The 21,637-nt window shown below is 41.7% G+C and overlaps 1 protein-coding gene across 7 annotated transcripts in view; it reads left to right on the forward strand.

Moving 5' to 3' along the window:
- The window catches only part of LOC139277317 (solute carrier family 45 member 4-like), a 98,425-nt gene extending 87,834 nt beyond the window's left edge, over positions 1 to 10,591 (forward strand). For all 7 annotated transcript variants that reach the window (XM_070895640.1, XM_070895631.1, XM_070895687.1 and 4 more), the window contains 3 exons: positions 3,696 to 3,795; positions 5,684 to 5,895; positions 6,469 to 10,591. In XM_070895640.1, coding sequence (XP_070751741.1) covers positions 3,696 to 3,795; positions 5,684 to 5,895; positions 6,469 to 6,828 — 672 coding nt within the window. In that variant the 3' untranslated portion in view covers positions 6,829 to 10,591. The remainder of the gene's footprint in view (positions 1 to 3,695; positions 3,796 to 5,683; positions 5,896 to 6,468) is intronic.
- The last annotated feature ends 11,046 nt before the right edge of the window (positions 10,592 to 21,637 follow it).

Genomic DNA, 21,637 nt, shown 5'->3' on the forward strand with positions numbered 1-21,637 from the left:
TCTCCCCTCTCTCCCCTCTCTCCCCCTCCTCTCCCTCTCTCCCTCCTCTCCCCCTCCCCTCCCCTCTCTCCCCTCCTCTCCCCTCTCTCCCCTCCTCTCCCCTCTCTCCCCTCCCCTCTCTCCCCTCCTCTCCCCTCTCTCCCCTCCCCTCTCTCCCCTCCTCTCCCCTCTCTCCCCTCCCCTCTCTCCCCCCCTCCTCTCCCCTCTCTCCCCTCCTCTCCCCTCCTCTCCCCTCCTCTCCCCTCTCTCCCCTCCCTCTCTCCCCTCTCTCCCCTCCTCTCCCCTCCCTCTCCCCTCTCTCCCCTCCCCTCTCTCCCCTCCCCTCTCTCCCTCCCCTCTCTCCCCTCCCCTCTCTCCCCTCCTCTCCCCTCTCTCCTCTCCCCTCTCTCCCCTCCTCTCCCCTCTCTCCCCTCTCTCCCCTCTCTCCCCTCCTCTCCCCTCTCTCCCCTCCCCTCTCTCCCCTCTCTCCCCTCTCTCCCCTCCCCTCTCTCCCCTCCCCTCTCTCCCCTCCTCTCCCTCCCCTCTCTCCCCTCCCTCTCTCCCCTCTCTCCCCTCCTCTCCCCTCTCTCCCCTCCCCTCTCTCCCCTCCTCTCCCCTCTCTCCCCTCCCCTCTCTCCCCTCCTCTCCCCTCTCTCCTCTCCCCTCTCTCCCCTCCCCTCCCCTCCCCTCCCCTCCCCTTCCCCTCCCTTCCCCTCCCTCCCTCTCCCTCCCTTCCCCTCTCTCCTCTCTCGCTGTCAGAGGACTCTCGGTGCTGCAGTCGGTAAGTAGAAAATGTTTTGTTTTGTTTTTTTTTTAATTTAATTTTTTTTTGATTTATTGCTGTATTTATCATTTATTATTGATGATGGCTCTTTATTTGTAAAACTGAAGTGTTTAATATTTGTAAACTTCCCTTTAAACCCCCCCCCCCCACATTCCCTACGCCTAATTTGTAACCTACGCCTGATTTTCTAAAGTGTAGACAAGGTTTTTTCGAACGTACAAAAATCTTCACGTACTCCATTCTAAGTTAGTTTGGAGTAAGTTTTCACTGCCTAAACTTTGAAAACAGGCGTAAGTGGCTGGACACGCCCCCTTTTGAAAAAAAATTCTGTTCCAAAGTGAAACTGTTCTAACTGACTAGAACTGGAGCAAACTAAATGACGAGAATTCAAATTTCTAAGATACTCCATTCTAAACCAGTTGCTCCAAAAAAACAGGAGCAACTCAGGCCAAAACTTGGCCCCATTGTTTGTAAATATGGACCAGAAAATGTTAGTGCTGTATCCAGACCTTTGTTCAGAATCGGTACAAATTCACAAATTAGATGGTATTATTCCACCCACACTTGGACCACAAAATAGATTTGTTTTTGTAACCAGTGACTAACCTTTCAGCTTTTGTTATCCTGAATTTTGCAGCCTAAGGAAAGCTAGAGTGTGAAGCAGTCATGATTTAAGAAAACAGGATGAAATGCAAATGTGTGACTTGACCTTTTACTTTTAACAATATCCAAGCTCTTAAAACATCAACTAAATAAACAATAAAACAATGAATAGACATACTTTGAGCTACGATCACGTTAGAATCTATCACAAAGCATCCTTGATCTGTTTTCTTGCAGAAAGCAAAACATTTTTTAAACTTCAGATTTTCAAGTCGGTGTGTAAGGCATGTTGCATATTTCTGTTTCCTTTAAGAGGAAGGTATAAACTACTTTCTAACATCTGATTATAGGGACATACACGGTAAGATAAAGAAAAAAAGGGAACCTTATGACATACCAAGAACTCAATATTGCAGAAACTCTAGAAGAGTATAAAAAGTGCAGGGGTGCAATTAAAGATATCAAGAAAGCAGAGAGAGCATGAAAGAATGTTGGCAAGTACAATCGGGGAAAACCCAAATATCTTTTCTAAATACATTAAAAGCAAGAGGATACCTAGATAAAGGGTAGGGCCTTTTAGAAACCATAAGGGAATTTTGTGTGGAGGCAGAAGATGTGGGTATAATACTTGATGAATATTTTGCATCTGTTTTCACGAGAGGCGCGATGCAGACTTTGCAATGAGGGAGGAGGAGTGTGAAATATTAGACGAGATAAACCGAGAGGAAGTATTAAGGGGCTTCGCAGCTTTAAAAGTGGATAAATCCCCAGGCCCGGATGAAATATATCCCAGGCTGTTAAGAGAAGCAAAAGAGGAAATAGCAGAGGCTCTGACCATCATTCCAATCCTCTCTGGCCACAAGTGAGGTGCCCTAGGACTCGAGGACTGCTAATATTGTACCTTTGTTGAAAAAGGGAGAAAGGGATAGACTGAGTAATTACAGGCCAGTCAACCTAACCTCAGTGGTAGGAAAATTATTGGAAAAAATCTTGAGGGACAGGATAAATCTTCATTTGGAAAGACATGGATTAATCAAGGACAGTCAGCATGGATTTGCCAAGGGAAGGCCATGTCTGACTAACTTGATTGAATTTTTCGAGGAGGTAACCAGGAGGGTCGATGAGGGCCGAGCATATGATGTAGTGTATATGGATTTTAGCGAAGTTTTTGATAAGGTCCCACATGGCAGACTGGTCACGAAAGTAAAAGCCCATGGGATCCAAGGCAAAGTGGCAAGTTGGATCCAAAATTGGCTCAGAATCAGGAAGCAAAGGGTAATGGTTAATGGGTGTTTTTGTGACTGGAAGGCTGTATCCAGTGGGGTTCTGCAGGGCTCAGTGCTAGGTCCCTTGCTTTTTGTGATATATATCAATGACTTTGACTTGAATGTTTGGTATATGATTAAGAAGTTTGCAGGTGACACTAAAATAGGCTGCGTGGTTGATAGTGAAGAAAGCTGCAGGGAGATATCAGTGTACTGGTCAGGTGGGCAGAACAGCGGCAAATGGGATTCAATCCAGGTAAGTGTGAGGTAATGCATTTGGGGAGGTCTAACAAGGCAAGGGAATACACATTAAATGGTACGACACTGAAAAGTGTAGTGGAACAAAGGGACCTTGGAGTGCAGGTCCACAGATCCCTGAAGGTAGCAGGCCAGGTAGATAAGGTGGTTAACAAGGCATATGGAATACTTGCTTTTATTATTCGAGGCATGGAATACAAAAGGAAGGGCATAATGTTTGAACTGTATTCAAACCCTGGTTAGGCTGCAGCTGGAGTACTGTGTGCAGTTCTGGTCACCACATTATAGGAAAGATGTGATTGCACTGGAAAGGGTGCAGAGGAGATTTACAAGAATATTGGCTGGACCGGAGAATTTTGGCTATGAGGAAAGATTGGAAATGCTCGGTCTGTTTTCTTTAGAACAGCGGAGGCTAAGGGAAGACCTTATTGTGTGTAAAATTATGAGGGGCCTGGATAGAGTGAATAGGAAGAACCTGTTTCCCTTGGCAGAGGGGTCAACAACCAGAGGGCATAGATTTAAAGTAATTGGGGGGAAATTTCTTCACCCAGAGGATGGTGGGGGTCTGGAACTCTCTCACTGAAAGGGTGGTAGAGGCAGAAACCCTCACCACATTTAAAAGATACTTGGATGTGCACTTATAAAGTTCCGTAACCTATAGGACGACGGACCAAGAGCTGGAAAGTAGAATTAGGCTGGATAGCTCTTGATCAGCCGGCGCGGACACGATGGGCCGAAATGGCCTCCTTCCGTGCTGTAAATTTCTATGATTCTATTGTATAATCACTAATAATTTGTTTCTGCAGGGTCCTTCCAATTCTACTGAGCTCTGGAACTATAACACTGGTGTGCAGATGGGATGCTGGGGACTTGTTGTTTATGCTGTTACTGCTGCCATCTGTTCAGGTTAGTATTGAGGCCAACTGTGCCAGAACCAGGCTGAAGGCTACCATAAAATCGCAGTCCTTTTATTAAAGCCAAGGTCTTGTTGACAATAATTGAATGATGCTGCTAGGTATTCATTTTAATACTTGTAATTAGACTGCTGTCAACGTGAGAGAAATACTTGCCCTGTAGGTGAAAGGCCACAAGGCAACAATATGCAGATCATGAATGGAGATTAGTTGTTGTATCCTTTAGTATTGACACAATAATACCCAAATGTTTTCATAACTACAGTAGACTGTCCCTTTGTCTGTGTAATGCTGCTTTTGGGAGCCATACAAAATGTGTGTTTTGTTAAAGAGGATGTTTTAATGTGGCAATGAACAAGGAGGTATTGTTGGTTTTAGCACAGCAGGGACCAATTTGGCACAAGGAGGAGCCAAGTACTAAAACCTGTGTAAACTCACTCCTCTAATTCATTACCATTAGTGTGTGTTTCTGAATTCAGTTAGTCTGGTTCCCTTGAATTTACAGCAATAACTCTGCAAAATATTGAGGGGTTTGAAGACAAAATAAAATTCAGTTTGATGGGATGTGGTAGGGTATATAATGCATCTAAGATAGCCAGGACGTCTCTTGCCTATAATCTAGCCGTAACTTATTCGGTTCCTCAAAAGTGTCTGAGAAGCTGCTGAACTTTCCAATTAAGATGTTTTAGAGAGATTACATTGGATAAAAGTTGTCTGTTATGTTATGTGTTAATGCAGATGTTGCTTTCTAAGTGTACAAATTTACTCCAGTGACTGACTTCTGAAAAGCTGCCATAAAAAAGCTGGTAATAAAATGTTCAGTAGTTTTGCTTCAGTGTTCAATTAGTAAGTTGTACAGATATAAACAGCAAAGAAACAAAATGTAATGCAAAGGGCTGGAAATTCACCAACCTTACGCCTGTTTTTTCGGCAATATTTCACCGTTTTTGGCGAGAATCAGTGATCCGCTAGTTTTGCCGAAGTCTTGCGCCGGCGGTTTTAACATACCACTGAAAAGCGGACCGCTGGCATGCAAGACTGGAAATACCGCTATCGCCGTAGTTTGGACTTTTGGCGCACCTGTGTTCTGCGCGGAAAAAAACCATCCAAAAAAAAAACCTGCGTTGCAGCCCCAAGAACAGCGGTACGTATGAAGACCTGCGAAAAAAGGCAAGTTAAAGTTCTTATTTTTAATTCTTTTTCAGCGATTCAATAGTTAAGTGTCTTTGTGCTTTTTTTGTGTTCCCTCCCCACCCAACCCCCCCCCCCCCCCAAGGCACTTCTCTGTGGTAATTGGCCTCTGACTAAAGTGGACGGTTTCCGCTGCAAATCCTTGTGCAATGCCAACTTTTACCGTTGGGTGCATTTTGTGGCTAAACTTAGGCCTTTAAAAAAAAAAATGGTGGTGTGACTGCCGGTATTTTTGGCAAAATGCCAAAAAAAAATACTGCGATGATCAAAAAATGAATTTCTAGCTCCAAGTGTTAGAATGTGGATGTGCCCCAGCATTTTTAGATAGTCTGCCCACATGTGATGGGCATTCAGTTTGCTACTCTGCAGATATACGTGCAGCAATCTGTAGTGCACAAAGTAGGTAGATTTACCATGTGTGCAATTTCCCCTTCCCTCCACCCTGTTGAGTTTGGTTGTTGTGTACAAGTTGGGAGAGAGCACTTTGCGTGAGCTTGAGTATTGTCAGAACATTGAGCTAAAAGAAACCAAATTAATTGGTGGGAAAATAGTGATTTAATTATTTTCAGGTATTGGCAATTGTTATTAAAATCCATTCACTGTTTAATTTTGCAACAGTAATCAATAGTATCTCAATAAATTACTGATTTGTTTTTGTAAACTTCAATTTTTTTTCTTTTTCCTGGCAGCCATTTTACAGAAGTACCTGGACAACTACAATTTGAGCATTAAAGTTATCTACATATTGGGAACACTGGGGTTTTCAATTGGTACTGCAGTGATGGCTATTTTTCCCAATGTTTACGTGTCAATGATAATGATCAGTACAATGGGAATCGTGTCCATGAGTATCTCGTACTGTCCCTATGCTCTTCTTGGACAATACCATGAAATGAAAACGGTAAGCACCATGTTTGAGGTTTCTGTTTGCTGCCAGTTTTAAAATTGAACTGCTTGGTATCAGAGCATCATCTTAAAATGATGTAGACTAAAGGAGGTATCCAAACTACAGTTTATCTAATGAATTACCTTTGAGAAAAGATGATGGTCCCCTATTATGCAATGTCAGTTATGCTTCCTGATGCTGTGCTGAAATGGAGCAGACATCTCCCATCTAGGTACACCGAATGGCATAGATTGGGATTGGAACTTTTAAACCTGTGACTTAAATGAGCCATGAAAGGCAGACCAATCTTTGTGTTGAAGTGTGTGGCACATTTTTAAATTTCCAATATCCCACAAATCTAAATTTGTGTGCTTTCAAACAAAAAGATTTGGTACTCTTTCGCTTTGTAAAACCTTTAGAGAAAGCCACTCTTATTTCTTGTAAAGCATAGTTAGTGGGTTTGAGAGCCATTTTAATTGTTTCACTTCCTCATTTTTAATGTTGTAATTAGTGAGCATTGTTTGTTTATAAAAAGATGAATCTTCATTATCAAGACTAGTCAAACTTTTTTTTGTTTCGTTTATGCAGTATAGAAATCACAGTCCTGGAAACTCCAAGAGGGGATTTGGGATAGACTGCGCGATCCTATCTTGTCAAGTTTATATTTCCCAAATCCTGGTAGCATCAGCACTGGGCAGTGTGGTGGAAGCAGTTGGTTCGGTTCGAGTCATCCCTATTGTGGCATCCATTGGTTCATTTCTTGGCTTTTTGTCTGCCTTATTTCTTGTGATATATCCTGGGAATCAGGAGGACCAAGTGGAGGAAGAGAATAAAGGGATTCTTGCGGCATCGTCCGAAAGCAGTGGGAAAAACGCAGAGAAGCCAGTTGTTTTGAAGCTGACTCGTAAAGGCACCACCTCTGAAGTGGAGATCGAATCAGCTGTTTGAACTGACACATTAGCAAAACGTTCTAGAAATTGCATGATCAGAAATGCACAACAAATTTCCTGTCCTCCATGCTCTTCTGCAGTCTTAACCCATTTTGTAAAAACTAACCACATTAGGTTCTGGTAAAAGCTTGCCCCAGCAGTCTGGTATTGTGTACTGTGGACCAAAACAATTTTGAGTAACATTTTTTAATAAGTTTTAAAAATGAACAAATTTAACATTTTGCTGCTTTCATGTACCAACAGCTACAGTGAGGCATCAAGTGATTAAGCAGATTTTTGGTACATTTAAAAAAAATTGTCTTGATCTACTGCGCAAACATAGCATTTTGTTGCTTGCAAAAAAAAAAAATTCTATTTTGCAGTGATCACTTTCCTAAAAAGTCACTTTTAAAAAAAATCTTTACTTATACCATTTTTGGCACTCCTGATTGAAACTTTAAAAGTTATGACCTAGCTTAACATAAATAGAACATTAAAATGATAATTTGGAACATAAAGGTGCCATTGATTTCTTAGTGTGGAAATGTTCGATCAGTATAATCTGAACGACTGATTATTTTCCTGGACTATTTACATTTTTTCAAACTCCATTATGCAATTGTTTTTCCTTTTATATATTTAATATCTTCATCCAGGTAGGCCATAAACATCTTTGATCACCTTATAAAATGTAAGAAGAAATGAGCTACCAAATTTTCTCGTGTAGGTGCACATTGTTAGCTGACTTATAACTGGCTTTATCTGTTCACTATTGTGGTAAGCCATACACCAAAAAAACCCACTTTATAGAAAATGTCCTTGGGCAGAATAGAGTTTAGTATAATTAAGCCCTGATTAAATGACTGAGGACTGTCTTGTCTTGTACTAGTCTTATGTACAAATAGAATGTTGGCCTCGAGATGTGAGCCTTGCCTATCAAGAACCACCTTTGTTTTAGATAGCAACTGTCCAGATTTTCTGAGATTTTGAAAGCAGTAATTTACATTTTAATACTTTGCACATTCATTTTTTTCATATCTTCATCTGAGATTGACTTTTAAGTGAAAGAACAAACATCTGGCATGAATGCTACAAATTAATACAATTGATTAAATTAGCAAATACTAAACAAACAACTTGCCCTGGAAATAGAAATGGCTTACAAATTCTGATCCTCACTGATTTGTGTAAAGGATCTGCGACCTTTGTGCTAAACTTCCTATACTCTTCTTTGCTAGGTTGATGGCTGAGTTATATATGTTCTAATTATATACTTTTGCTCTTTTGTCCAAGACTGTTTTCATGGCTGCTTTATGATCAGGAGGTATATTTCTACAGAATGGGACTGGCTCTGCTAGTTTCCCCTTCACAGGGAAGAATTTCCATCTTTCAGCCTGTCAAAACTGCTTCACCTCTCCCAATGTGGGTTTCAGAGCTTATATGTTGTTTGAGACGGCGATTCAGACTTTGAGGCATTAACAATTGGCAGTCCCAGCACTATAATGCTAGAAGTAATCGGATAGCAAATAGTCTACTATGGAGGGAATTGTTCTAATGCCTGATGCCACCTATAGGACAACCGAGTGCAGCAGCCCAATTAGGGTTGTATTTTATCACTGGATGAAAGTTCAAGAAACATAATAAAATGCCAGTCTTTGAAAATTGAGCTGGGGGCCAAAGAAGCCAGAAACTAAATGTGGCCTGGTTTTTAGAGATACAATTCTGAGGTGCGTTGAAGTTTGCCTGTTATCAGGAAAGGACAGCAAAAATGTGGCACGTAATAGTGACATTTCTGTTGCACAGAAGCTCTTAATGCTGGAACGAAAGAGAACTACTCGTCACAGCCTTGATATTTCCAGAATTAGCCTGGGCCTTACTCAGCTTGGTTTTAAATTGAAAAATCTAATTCAGAATGATTTTCACACTGTGACGAGAAAGAAGAAAAAACTGAGACTAACCACTGAGTTTTTTTTTGTTGCGTGCAGACGAATCAAACAAATGTTGCAATAATTTATCTACCTACCGTTGTTGTAAAATAGACTTCTGAATGCATGCAGAAACTGTGCTGTGTCATCACTAGGAAAATGATAATGGCATTGTATGTAACATCTATTCTGAACTCCATCAGTAAATCCATTATTAGTACTTGAAGTGTGGATGCAGTGCAAGGACGTATGTGTTTGGGATAAAATCACCATCTTGCCAAAGCAAATGGACATCATCAAATGGCAAAGGAAGGGACTTTGCAAGAATTCTATAGTTCAACATGTTGGTTCTGTACCATCAAGATGTTGATGACTAAAGCAAAACTTTATGAATGTAGTATGCTTGGTTTTTTGAATGCTAAGGCAATCCAACAGAAAAATTGCACACAATTCTACATCAAGAAAGACTTTTAAACACTTTTTTCAAGGTCCTATTTATTTTGCAATTGTATTGTGAATTAATTATTTTTTGTATTTTAAAATACTACTGAACTTAGCAGACCTGTTCTAACAAAATGTCAACTTGTGTTGGGTTAAGTTTATATTTGAGCTGTTCTGATAAGGTAATTATCCCCGCATTTTTAGTTTCAAATTTCCTTTTTTATATTTGTACGGGAAACAAATTAAAATGTAATGGATTCTGAGCTTGTCCAGAGTATTAAATCTGTTGCTAATCCATGCCCAGCGAAAGTGGAACTACTTACTGTTCAAACAAAAATGCTATAATAGACTTTGAGGATGAAGAAAATGGGAAAGTGCAGTATTTTATGAATACTCAATGCAATTTATAGTGTTCTGTCAATTGGGGGGAAAAGCTGTAATTTTAAATTTATTTATATTAACAATGACCAGGGACTAAGATCTTAATTTGTTTCAATGGTATAACTTGTTCACTTTATTTAATGCAAAGAATTGTGCTTGTTCACACCCATCTTTAAGATGTGCCTAGTTGACAATGATCAATGTATATCTTGTGTGAACAGGTCCCAAATATGATTGTAGTGTTTTCTCTCTGTTCTGCACATTCAGAGTGACGGCTAAAGCAATTGTACTTTTAGCATGCCTGTTTGTTTTAAAAATCCTCATAATTGTGGAGAATGGCCTAGTTGTTTGTCAGTTTTGGTTAAAATGCAGCCAAGATCTTGCATTTGACCCATCCATCAACAAAGCGTAACTGAAATATGCCAAAATGACAGTGATTGCTCCAAGTTTGCACAGCATGTACGTGGTGTTTCTTTTCTTCATATTTAAGGATTACCAAAATTGTCTATTAAGAGATCCATGGTTTTGGAGGCTGGTGTCACCTTGTAACTATTGAACTGCACTTAGAGGGAATGGAGGAGGAAAAACATCAAATGCCTCCAATTTATACCAATTGCTATATAAAGGCATCTCATTTTATATATGGTTCCGTAGTGAACTGGCCAAAAGACAACTGCTTTTTCAATCAACTTATTAAGTTGGGGCACTGGTAGCTCTTGCTGAGTGGAAATATTAAATGTGTTAAACACATGCTTTAGTTTTTAAAAAGGATGAAAGCAAAGAATGTTTAAGCTAGAATGATATGAGTGACTTAATGGCATAGACTTTATTTCTATATTTTCAAGCTTTTTTTTTGGAGGGATTTAAAATGAGTCATTGCATGAAACAGTGACTGTTTGCCTATGTTCAGCACTTTCCATTTTAACTGTCTACTCAGTTGATTTTAAAAGAAAATGAGAAGATTCTATTCTTCCATATACAGTGTGTTTCAATATATTCTCTTTCATGAAGAATAAACATTTCAGTGAAACTTAATTTTTTGTCTGTGTGGACTTGTTTTCATAAGAACATAAGAAATAGGAACAGGAGTAGGTCATATGGCAACTCGAGCCTGCTCTGCCATTCAATAAGATCATGGCTGATCTGATCATGGACTCAGTTCCACTTCCCTGCCTACTCCCCATAACCACTTATACCCTTATCATTTAAGAAACTCTATTTTTGTCTTAAATTTATTCAATGTCCCTGCTTCCACAGCTCCGAGGCAGCAAATTCCACAGCTTTACAACCCTCAGAAGAAATTTCTCCTCATCTCAGTTTTTAAATGGGCGGCCCCTTATTCTAAGATCATGTCCTCTAGTTCTACTCTCCCCCATCAGTGGAAACATCCTCTCTGCATCCACCTTGTCAAGCCCCCTCATAATCTTACAAGCCCCCTCATAATCTTGCAACGTAGGACCTCAAAAGTAGTAATCTCAGGATTGCTACCAGTGCCACGTGCTAGTCAGAGTAGGAATCGCAGGATAGCTCAGATGAATACGTGGCTTGAGCTGTGGTGCAGCAGGGAGGGATTCAAATTCCTGGGGCATTGAAACCGGTTCTGGGGGAGGTGGGACCAGTACAAACCGGACGGTCTGCACCTGGGCAGGACCGGAACAAATGTCCTAAGGGGGAGTGTTTGCTAGTGCTGTTGGAGAGGAGTTAAACTAATATGGCAGGGGGATGGGAACCAATGCAGGGAGACAGAGGGAAACAAAAAGGAGACAAAAGCAAAAGACAGAAAGGAGATGAGTAATAGTGGAGGGCAGAGAAACCCAAGGCAAAAAACAAAAAGGGCCACTAAATATAAAGGGTCTGCAGGAGGGGTCAAAACTAAAAATCATGGTTTTAAAAACTAGTATTAAAACACTACCTAAACGCACGCAGCATTCGAAATAAAGTAAATGAGTTGACGGCACAAATCATTACAAATGGGTATGATTTGGTGGCCATTACAGAAACGTGGTTGCACGGTGGCCAAGACTGGGAATTAAACATACAGGGGTATCTGACGATTCGGCAAGATAGACAAGAAGGGAAAGGAGGTGGGGTAGCTCTGTTAATAAAGGATGATATCAGGGCAGTTGTGAGAGACGATATTGGCTCTAATGAACAAAATGTTGAATCATTGTGGTGGAGATTAGAGATAGTAAGGGGAAAAAGTCATTGGTGGGCGTAGTTTATAGGCCCCCAAATAATAACTTCATGGTGGGGCGGGCAATAATCAAGGGAATAATGGAGGCATGTGAAAAAAGAACAGCAGTAATCATGAGGAATTTTAACCTACATATCAATTGGTCAAATCAAATCGCATGGGGTAGCCTGGGGGAGGAATTCATTGAATGCATACGGGATTGTTTCTTGGAACAGTATGTTACAGAACCTACAAGGGAGCAAGCTATCTTAGATCTGGTCCTCTGTAATGAGACAGGAATAATAAACGATCTCCTAGTAAAAGATCCTCTCGGAATGAGTGATCACAGTATGGTTGAATTTGTAATATAGATTGAGGGTGAGGAAGTAGTGTCTCAAATGAGGGTACTATGCTTAAACAAAGGGGACTACAGTGGGATGAGGGCAGAGTTGGCTAAAGTAGACTGGAAACACAGACTAAATGGTGGCACAATTGAGGAACAGTGGAGGACTTTTAAGGAGCTCTTTCATAGTGCTCAACAAAAATATATTCCAGTGAAACAGAAGGGCGGTAAGAGAAGGGATAACCAGCCATGGCTAACCAAGGAAATAAAGGAGAGTATCAAATTAAAAACCAATGTGTAAAAGGTGGCCAAGGTTAGTGGGAAAATAGAAGATTGGGAAAATTTTAAACGACAGCAAAGAATGACTAAAAAAGCAATAAAGAAAAGAAAGATAGATTACGAAGGTAAACTTGCGCAAAACATAAAAACAGAAAATAAAAGCTTTTACAGATATATAAAATGGAAAAGAGTGACTAAAGTAAATGTTGGTCCCTTAGAAGATGAGAAGGGGGATTTAATAATGGGAAATGTGGAAATGGCTGAGACCTTAAACAATTATTTTGCTTCGGTCTTCACAGTGGAAGAAACAAAAACCATGCCAAAAATTGCTGGTCACAGGAATGTGGGAAGGGAGGACCTTGAGACAATCACTATCACTAGGGGGGTAGTTCTGGACAGGCTAATGGGACTCAAGGTAGACAAGTCCCCTGGTCCTGATGAAATGCATCCCAGGGTATTAGAAATGGCGGAAGTTATAGCAGAACTTATAATCTACCAAAATTCTCTGGACTCTGGGAAGGTACCAGCGGATTGGAAAGCAGCTAATGTAACGCCTCTGTTTAAAAAAAGGGGCAGACAAAAGACAGGTAACTATAGGCTGGTTAGTTTAACATCGGTAGTGGGGAAAATTCTTGAAGCTATCATTAAGGAAGAAATAGCGGGACATCCAGATAGGAATAGTGCAATCAAGCAGACGCAGCATGGATTCATGAAGGGGAAATCATGTTTAACTAATTTACTGGAATTCTTTGAGGATATAACGAGCACATAGAGGTGTACCGATGAATGTGGTGTATTTAGATTTTCAAAAGGCATTCGATAAGGTGCCACACAAAAGGTTACTGCAGAAGATAAAGGTACGCGGAGTCAGAGGAAATGTATTAGCATGGATAGAGAATTGGCTGGCTAACAAAGCAGAGTCGGGATAAATGGGTCCTTTTCGGGTTGGAAATCAGTGGTTAGTGGTGTGCCACAGGGATCGGTGCTGGGACCACAACTGTTTACAATATACATAGATGACCTGGAAGAGGGGACAGAGTGTAGTGTAACAAAATTTGCAGATGACACAAAGATTAGTGGGAAAGCGGGTTGTGTAGAGGACACAGAGGCTGCCAAGAGATTTAGATAGGTTAAGCGAATGGGCTAAGGTTTGGCAGATGGAATACAATGTCGGAAAGTGTGAGGTCATCCACCTTGGGGGGGGGGGGGGGGGGGGGGAGAGGAACAGTAAAAGGGAATATTATTTGAATGGGGAGAAATTACAACATGCTGAGGTGCAGAGGGACCTGGGGGTCCTTGTGCATGAATCCCAAAAAGTTAGTTTGCAGGTAATCAGGAAGGTGAATGGAATGTTGGCCTTCATTGCGAGAGGGATGGAGTACAAAAGCAGGGAGGTCCTTCTGCAACTGTATAGGGTATTGGTGAGGCCGCACCTGGAGTACTGCGTGCAGTTTTGGTCACCTTAAGGAAGGATATACTAGCTTTGGAGGGGGTACAGAGACGATTCACTAGGCTGATTCCAGAGGATGAGGGGGTTACCTTATGATGATAGATTGAGTAGACTGGGTCTTTACTCATTCGAGTTCAGAAGGATGAGGGGTGATCTTATAGAAACATTTAAAATAATGAAAGGGATAGACAAGATCGAGGCAGAGAGGTTGTTTCCACTGGTCGGGGAGACTAGAATTAGGGGGCACAGCCTCAAAATATGGGGGAGCCAATTTAAAACCAAGTTGAGAAGGAATTTCTTCTCCCAGAGGGTTGTGAATCTGTGGAATTCAGGCTAGCTCATCGAATGTATTCAAGTCACAGATATAGATTTTTAACCAATAAGGGATTTAAGGGTTATGGGGAGCGGGCGGGTAAGTGGAGCTGAGTCCACCACCAGATCAGCCTTGATCTTGTTGAATGGCGGAGCAGGCTCGAGGGGCAAGATGGCCTACTCCTGTTCCTAATTCTTATGTTCTTATGTTTCGATAAGATCACCTCTCATTCTTCTGAATTCTTCATAAGTCAACCCCCTCATCTTCAGAATCAACTTAGTGAACCTTCTCTGAACTGTCTCCAAAGCAAATACAGCCTTTCATAAATATGGAAACCACAACTGCACACAGTATTCCAGGTGTGGCTTCACCAATACATTGTATAGCTGTAGCAAGACTTCGCTGCTTTTATACTCCATCCCCTTTGAAATAAAGGCCAAGACTCCATTGGCTTTCCTGATCACTTGCTGTAGCTGCATACTAACCTTTTGTGTTTCATGCACAAGTACCCCCAGGTCCCGCTGTACTGCAGCACTTTGCAATGTTTCTCCAAATAATTTGCTCTTTGATTTTTTTTTCTGCCGAAGTGCATCACCTCACACTTTCCAACATTATATTCCATCTGCTAAATTTTTTCCCACTCACTTAGCCTGTCTATGTCCTTTTGCAGATATCTTGTGTCCTCCTCGCACATTGCTTTTCCTGACATCTTTGTATCATCAGCAAACTTGGCTACGTTACACTCGATCCCTTCTTCCAAGTCATTAATATAGATTGTAAATAGTTGGGGTCCCAGCCCTGATCCCTGCGGCACCCCACTGGTTACTGGTTGCCAACCAGGGAATGAACCATTTATCCCGACTCTGTTTTCTGTTCGTTAGCCAATCCCCTATACATGCTAATATATTACCCCCAACCCTGTGAGCTTTTTGTGCAGTAACCTTTTATGTGGCACCTCGTCAAATGCCTTCTGGAAGTTTAAATACACCACATCCACTGGTTCCCCCTTATCCACCTTGTTCGTTACATCCTCAAAGAACTCCAGCAAATTTGTCAAACATGACTTCCCCTTCATAAATCCATGGTGACTGCCTGACCAAATTTTGCTTTTCCAAATGTCCTGCTACTACTTCAATGCAGACTACCATCTGTTGGGTAGTTCATTGTATGACTGACCAATGCAGATTGCCTTTAAAAATCAAGAATAGCTAACTGTAAATTATTTCTTGATAAATTTTCTGTAGCTGCATCATAAGCGTCAACTGCATTGCACGATGACATGGAAATGGCAGTTGTCCTGAACACAACTCAAATTGCCCCATAAACTTTACAGTCTAATTTGTATAAACTGGAATGATTTGCAGGCTGTCAAGGTTCAGATCATAGTTGTTATTAACCGGTTTCATTTGGCTTGTGTTACCTGAATACCTTGATATGAAATTGGAGTTCTTGTAATTTAATTTCTCAAATTGCTTTCTTTGTGCTGTAGTTAATGATTCATCCTCTGGCTGTTTGTTGACTGAGGTTTTGTTCTGTATTACGTTAATATGTCTCTCTCTCTCTCTCTCACTCCCAATTCAAAGCAGGCCATTTAGGCCTTCGTGCCTGCTCTGCCATTCAATAAGACCGTGGCTGATCTACCTCAACTCCACTTTACTTTCCTGTACTACCCCTATATCCCTTTAAAATCTCAAAATCTATTGATCTCTGTCTTGAATATACTCACTGAGCCTCCACAGTCCTCTGGGGTAGAGAATTCCAAGGATTCACCCCCTCTGAAGAAATGTCTACTCATCGAAGTCCTAAATGGCTGACCCCTGGTTCTAGACTCCCCAACCAGGGGGAAACATCCTCCCTGCATCTACACTGTCAAGCCCTGTAAGAATTTTGTATGTTTCAATTAGATCACCTCTCATTCTTCTAATCTCTAGAGAAGATAGACCCAGTTTACTCAATCTCTCCTCATAATACAATCTACCCCTCTTTCTCCGCCCCCCGCCCCGCCCCGCCCCCCCCCCCCCGCCCCGCCCCCCTCCCCGGCTAAATCCCAGGAATAAGTCTGGAGAATCTTCGTTGCAGTCCCTCTGGTAAGAATATCCTTCCTTTAGGTAAGGAGACCAAAATTTTACACAATATTCCAGGTGTGGTCTTGCCAGGGCCCTATATAATTGCAGTAAGACTCTTGTACTCATCCTCTTGTAATAAAGGTCAACATACCACTTGCTTTTCTAATTGCTTACTGTACCTTAATGTTAACTTTGTGATTCATGCACAAGGACACCCAGGTCCCTCTGAACACCAACATTTCCCAACCTCTCCCCATTTAAAAATATTCTGCTTTTCTATTTTTCCTACCAAAGTGGATAACTTCACATTTCTCCACATTATATTCCGTTTGCCATGTTCTTGCCCACTCACATAGCCTGTCTATATCCCCTTGAACTCTCATTGCATCTTTATATTCCCACCGAGCTTTGTATCATCAGCAAACTTGGATATATTGCATTTGGTCCCCTCATCCAAATCATTGATATAGATTGTGAATAGCTGAGGCCTAAGCACTGATCCTTGCAGTACCCCACTAGTTACAGCCTGCCAACCCGAAAAAATCCTGTTTATTCCTACTCTCTCTCTTCTATCTATTAACCAATCCTCAATCCATGCTAATATTTTACCCCAATCCCATGAGCCCTAATTTTGTGTAACAACCTCTTGTTTTGGACCTTAACAAATGCCTTCTGAAAATCCAAATACACCACATCTCTCTTTGCGCAGTCCCCCAGAGTCGAGAATGACTTGCTTCTGCACTAAAATGAGTTCTAAGGTGACTGATACCAATGTGGGATCTACAATCTCTGTCACAAATAGGGCAGATGATGGTTGGCATGCTTGATTTGTTGTATGCTCCTGGTCTTGGGCCAGGGATTCTTAAGAGTCAGTGAGGATGTTAAATTTTTTTCCCAAGGAGGCTTTGAGGGTGTCCTTGAAGCATTTTCTCTGCGCTCCTGGGGCTCGCCTGCTGTGGCATAGCTCAGAATAGAGTGCTTGTTTTGGATGTTGGATATGCAAACAATGTGGCCCATCCATCAGAGCTGATTGAGCGTGGTCAATGCCTCGATGCTGGCCTGAGAGAATGCTGAAGTTCGTGCACCTATCCTGCCAATGAATTTGCAGAAGCAGTGTTGGTAGTACTTCTCCAGTGCTTTGAGGTGCCTACTGTACATAGTCCATGTTTCTAAAGCAGCTAGGAGGGTGGTTATCACTATTGCTCTGTCGACTGAGCTTGCTGCCAGGTTTAAGATCCTGGTCTTCGAACACTTTTCCTCAGGCGGCCGAAGGCTGCACTGGCACACTGAAGGCGGTGTTGGACTTGGGCAGTCCCTCAGATTAAGAAGAAAGCAGGCCCTAAGCCTGCTTTTACCAAGTGTAAGGGTCTTGTGGGCACTTGTTGGGCAGTAACTCTGCACCAGTAAAAGTGATTTTAAATGTTTGTGCATGATTTTTATTTTAAGGTTTATATTAACCCTTATGCTGGTGAAAGCAGGCCCTATAGAAATGGACGGGCAAGAAAAGAGCAAACTAGCCCATCAAGCCTGTCCCCATTTTGCAATTAAGCAGAAAGACCCCAGCAGCCATGTAAACTCTCAGGTGAAACAAAAAAACAGAAAAAAAGCCACTCCCTTTTCAGTGAATTCAATCATTGCACAAGCTGGCAACTTGTTCTAGGCGTTAATGACCCTCTAAACAGAAAAACCTCCCAGCATCAAACCTAGTTTTTTTACTTACACTTTAAAAACATGTTCTAGTTCTCTTTAGCCTAACCTAAATTGTTTATCTGTACACAGTCTAGATCCTTCATTATTTTAAACATTAAATCTCCCTGTAGTCTACACTTTTCTAGAGTAAAAAAAAAACTTTGTTCTTTAAGTCACTTGTGATCACTAAGGGCTTTTAAACTAAATCAATCTAGTGGCCCTCCTCAAACTTTTCCAGGGTCACTAGTTACTAAACACAATAATCTAGATGAGGCCTAATCAAAGATCTATACAAGAACATTATGGTGCCTTGTGTTTTATATTGGATCATCCTAGCAATACACCTGGTCTCAATTATCATGAACCTTTGGAGATTTATGCACCATGCTTATTGCACTTAACAGATTATAGTTTGGAGCCCTGCATGGTATATACATGTTTTGCATTAGCACTACATTTATATACATTTGTCATCTTCCAGATGCTCTTAGAATAGGGGAATTTTTTGTGAAGTCCTGGCCAATATTTTTCCCTAAGCAACACCTAAAACAGATTATCTGGTCATTATCACATGGCTGCAGTGTGTACCATCTATGGCGAGTGTCTCACCTCCTGACTCCCCAAAGCTTTTCCACCATCTACAAGGCACAAGTCAGGAGTGTGATGGAATACTCTCCACTTGCCTGGATGAGTTCCAACACCACTCAAGAAGCTCGACACCATCCAGGTCAAAGCAGTTCACATGATCGGCATCCCATCCACCACCTTCAACATTCACTCCCTCAACTACCGGCGCATCGTGGCTGCAGTGTGCGCCATCTATAAGATGCACCGCAGCACATCCCAAACCCGTGCCCTCTACCATCTAGGAGGACAAGGGTAGCAGGCACTTGGAACACCATCACCTGCAAGTTCCCCTCCAAGTTACACACCATCCGGACTTGGAAATATATCGCCGTTCCTTCATTGTTGCTGGGTCAAAATCCTGGAACTCCCCAACAGCACTGTGGGAGTACCTTCACTAGAAGGACTGCAGCGGTTCACAAAGGCGCCTCACCGCCTTCTCAAGGGCAATTACGATAGACAATAAATACCGACTTGCTAGCAACGCCCACATCCCAGAACAATCTTTTTTTTAAAGTGGCTGCTACATTTCCTACCTTACAACAGTGTCTACAATTCAGAAGTACTTTATTGGCTGTAAAACATTTTGAGAAATCCTGAGGTCATGAAAGATTCTATATGAATGTCAGTGAATATTTTCTCCTGTATGTTGGGCTCCTCGTTGGAATACATTTCCACAAGCGTTCCCTCAAATATTTTGCCCAAGGGGACATTCTTCAGACAGTAAATTGTTTCCATGATTAAATAAATGGCACAAATGATAAATACCTTTATTAAACTATAATTTGTAGTCTGTACCTCCACCCAAGTGGGCTAAATTACTTTGCGTCATGTAAAATCCTACTCAAATAACCATAACAGAGAATGTCCTGGGAAAGGGTTGATAGAATGAGTAAGCTTATGCAAATTAGGATTTTGTGCAGAGTATATCCAACTACCAACAATCTGTACAGGACTAAATTTATAGATTGTGGTATGCAGGTGTTGTCAGTTAATGCCTTATGCTATCACTTGCAGGTGGTTGCAATCTCCCAGTTCGAGTCAGTTATAGACCTGGAGGTGAGGACAATAGTTTAGGAACTGAGCCTTTTACTTTGATATAGAATGATTAAGAAGTGCTGCCTGGTTTTGAACATTTGCTAAAAAAAGAAAAATAACATTGCAATGCTAAAAAAGCCTCTGAACATCAGCATCAGATTAACCTTCCACTGAATTCTGCTGAAATGACAAAAAGACAAAAGACAACAACATGATGTTTGAGAGCAAATAAATTTCAGTATCACAACGGAATTATGAAACAGAGTCACAGGATAAAGTTTTTTTTGAAAGGGGGTTATACCTAGGATGAACTTTTGTGCTCTGCATGAGGGATTTTAATACTCCTGATTTGTACACAAAGTGGAAAAATATTCCACAGTATCACTGTCAAACACACCCAGGTCAACTAGAACAGAGACCAGGTACACAGTCAAGCTTGTTCCAGTCACATCGACGTTAGCCCTCCATTGGCTAACTAACAGAGAACAGAGAGTCGGGATAAATGGTTCATTCTCTGGTTGGCAACCAGTAACTAGTGGGGTGCCGCAGGGATCAGTGCTGGGACCCCAACTATTTACAATCTATATTAACGACTTGGAAGAAGGGACTGAGTGTAATGTAGCAAGTTTGCTAACGATACAAAAGAAAGGAGGAAAAGCAAGGTGTGAGGAGGACACAAAAAATCTGCAAAAGGACATAGCAGGCTAAGTGAGCGGGCAAAAATTTGGCAGATGGAGTATAATGTTGGAAAGTGTGAGATCATGCATTTTGTCAGAAAAAAAATCAAAGAGCAAGTTATTATTTAAATGGAGAAAGATTGCAAAATGCCACAGTACAGCGGGACCTGGGGGTGCTTGGTGCATGAAACACAAGAGGATAGTATGCAGGTACAGCAAGTGATCAGGAAGACCAATGCTATCTTGGCCTTTATTGCAAAGGGGATAGAGTATAAAAGTAGGGAAGTCTTACTACAGCTGTACAGGGTATTGGTGAGGCCAGACCTAGAATACTGCATACAGTTTTGGTTTCCATATTTACGAAAGGATATACTTGCTTTGGAGGCAGTTCAGAGAAGGTTCACTAGGTTGATTCCAGGGATGAGGGGGTTAACTTATGAGGAAAGGTTGAGTAAGTTGGGCCTCTACTCATTGGAATTCAGAAGAATGAGAGGCGATCTTATCAAAACGTATAAGATTATGAGGGGGCTTGACAAGGTGGATGCAGAGAGGATGTTTCCACTGATGGGGGAGACTAGAACTAGAGGATATGATCTTAGAATAAGGGGCCTCCCATCTAAAACAGAGATGACGAGAAATTTCTTCTCAGAAGGTTGTAAATCTGTGGAATTCGCTGCCTCAGAGAGCTGTGGAAGCTGGGACATGGAGTAAATTTAAGACAGAAATAGATAGTTTCAAACGATAAGAGGCTAAGGGGTTATGGGGAGCGGGCGAGGAAGTGGAGCTGAGTCCATGATCAGATCAGCCATGATCTTATTGAATGGCGGAGCAGGCTTGAGGGGCCGTATGGCCTACTCCTGCTCCTATTTCTTATGTTCTTATTCGCCTCGATACTTCTGTAGCTCAACCACTCACTTTGCTCTTTTGATATCCTTGTCCCCAGCAAAACCTTCACTCGCTCCCATCCCAGTTGTACGCTTGCAATGGCCCCTATCTTCTACCGTGCAAGATTTGAGCACATCTGATGCGCAACCCGTTTAACCATCCACCACTAAATCTGCTGGACTACATCAAGCAATAACGGGTCACACTCCCTTCTGTGAAAAGCAAAGATAACTCCCTGTCTTATTTTGTCTGCTGGCAGCCATCTCCTCAAACCCCTCTTCCCTACCCACTACGCGCTCCCCTATAACAAGTGCAAGAAGCTCATGGACTTCTTTGTCACCCAGATGGAGACAGTACTCCAGACGGAGACAGTACTCCAGACGGGTCTGACCAAGGCTCTGCACAACTGAAGCATCACTTTCTCACTTTTGAATTGAAACCTCCTTCGAAATAAAGGCCAAAATTCCATTAACCTTTTTGATTACTTTTGGTACCGTGATTTGTGTACATGGACACCTAAATCCCTTTGCTCCTCCACAGCACC

This window comes from Pristiophorus japonicus, chromosome 1, assembly GCF_044704955.1.
Source record: "Pristiophorus japonicus isolate sPriJap1 chromosome 1, sPriJap1.hap1, whole genome shotgun sequence".
In the NCBI taxonomy this organism is placed as follows: Eukaryota; Metazoa; Chordata; class Chondrichthyes; family Pristiophoridae; genus Pristiophorus; species Pristiophorus japonicus.